Raw genomic sequence first — 2214 nt, forward strand, 5'->3', positions numbered from 1 at the left:
AGTTCCTTCAAGGTGGAGCAGGATGGTTATGACTATTCCATTATGGAATCGGGGGTTCTCGACCTTACGTCACCCCGATAGAATTATAGTTGTCCTACAGTTCTTATACATGCATTATGATAAGTATATGATAATGAGATTACACCGTGCCTACATGGCCGGGCAGACACCGCTAAGGCGGGCAGCGTATACACCATGTCTAGATGGCATGGGCAGACACCACTAGTGGGCGGCATGAGATGTTTACCCTGGACGCGGGCTAATGATGATCACACCATACCTATATGGTCGGGCAGCTTATATATATATATATATATATATATATATATATATATTGATATGATGATGTTTATGAGGTCAGCTAGCATGCATTATTCAGTACAGGTTGTTCCTTAGGTGATGTCTCCTTATTACATTGATATGTTATTCTTGTTCATTCCTTACATACTCAGTACAATACTCGTATTGACGTCCTTTCTTTTTGGATGTTGTGTTCATGCCCGCAGGTAGACAGGGAGGCGACCCAGATTCATAGGTATTGATCAGCAGACTCACAGGAGCACTCCATTATTCTGGAGGTGCCGTGTTATATACATTATTTTGTGTACATATGTTTTGGGCATGACGGGGTCCTGTCTCGTCTTTATGTCTAGTACTCTAGTAGAGGCTTGTAGATACGTATGTGTGGGTAGTAGATGTCCCATAATGACTACGTTGTACTTTTGTATATCATTTTTGTAGCCGTGAGGGCTTATGTATATAGATATGGGTTGCTTAGAGATTATATAAGTCCAGGTTCAGTATGATGATTAGCTTAATGAGAGGTGCTCGGTAGTCAGCTCCGGGTACCCATCATGGCCCCTAGTCGGGTCGTGACAATTCATTTCTGAATATTTTTCATTCTCTTTAACTGATGTTGCTCCACTGTCACCTAATATGTTTTACATATTATTGTAGGGTCTGGATATAGCCATTAACGATCTGTTGCCAAATACAGAACAAAGAATTTGTGCAAGACATGTGCTTGCCAATTTTTCCAAGACATGAAAAGGCATAGAGATTAGAAACTGCTTCTGGAGATGTGCTAAGTCCACATATGAGTTGCAAAAATATTTGGATCATATGGAGAAGTTAGGTGATGGAATAAATGGAGATTTGTTGTATTACAACATAGATAGGTGGTCCAAGGTCTACTTTAAATACCTCAGCTGTTGTGACAGTGTTGACAACAACATGGCTGAGAGTTTCAATTCCTGGATTTTGGGGCCAAGGCACAAGACCATTATCACAATGCTTGAGGAAATTAGAGTCAAAATGATGAGAAGCATAAGACAACTAAGGGAGTTTTCTCAAACTTGGATAACAGATATCAGCCAATGGCTTTGAAGGTATTGCAAGAGAACACATCAAAGGCAATGAAGTGTACTGTTGAATGGAATGGTGAATATGGTTTTGAGGTCAAGGACAGGCGGGGTAATAAATTCATAGTAAATCTGAACAACAAGACTTGCACTTGTAGATCTTGGATGCTGAAAGGTATTCCCTACTGTCATGCCATAGCTGTACTTCATTTCAGAAAATTGGAACCTATTGACTATGTTGCAGATTGTTACACTAAGGACACTTACCTCAAAACTTACAACTCATTCATTCAACCTGTTACTAATATGGCAATGTGGCCAAAGTCAACCAACCCTCCTGTCCTCCCACCTGAGATTAAAAAGCTACCATGTAGGCCAAGGAAGTGTGGAAGAAAGGAGCTGACAGGGAAGCTGTCAAAAACAGGTGTTGAGATGACCTGCAGCTTGTGCCATGCAAAGGGTCACAATAAGAAGGGTTATCCTATGAATCCACAATCTGTGAGAGGCAGAGGAATGGGAAGGGTGGAGACAGACAAGTACCAATTCAACAAGGTCAAGTGTCGGTTCTTCTATAGTACCAAGTGATTCTCAACCAAGTAGAGGAAGGGAAAGACCAAGAGGTTCTACCAAACAGGTAAAAACTTTCCTAGTTATTTACTACTTGATTAAATTTTAGAGTCTTACATTGGGACTAACTACTTAAATTTGAATTAAGCTATGGCTGCTAGAGCATTTCAATCTGGAAGGGTAAGAGGACAATCTTCTACATCACAGGTATTACTTAGCTTGTTAAATTACCACTTAATCAATTTTACAATTCTAAGTGTTGACACCTTAAATGTGACTTAGGCTT

The 2214-nt window shown here is 40.2% G+C and overlaps 1 protein-coding gene across 1 annotated transcript; it reads left to right on the forward strand.

Moving 5' to 3' along the window:
* Positions 1–1376: 1376 nt before the first annotated feature.
* On the forward strand, positions 1377–1946 carry LOC132612927 (uncharacterized). Its single transcript, XM_060326998.1, has one exon. The coding sequence runs from the start codon at positions 1377–1379 to the stop codon at positions 1944–1946; it is 570 nt and encodes a 189-aa protein (XP_060182981.1).
* Positions 1947–2214: the final 268 nt, after the last annotated feature.

Source organism: Lycium barbarum, chromosome 1, assembly GCF_019175385.1.
Source record: "Lycium barbarum isolate Lr01 chromosome 1, ASM1917538v2, whole genome shotgun sequence".
Taxonomy (NCBI): Eukaryota; Viridiplantae; Streptophyta; class Magnoliopsida; order Solanales; family Solanaceae; genus Lycium; species Lycium barbarum.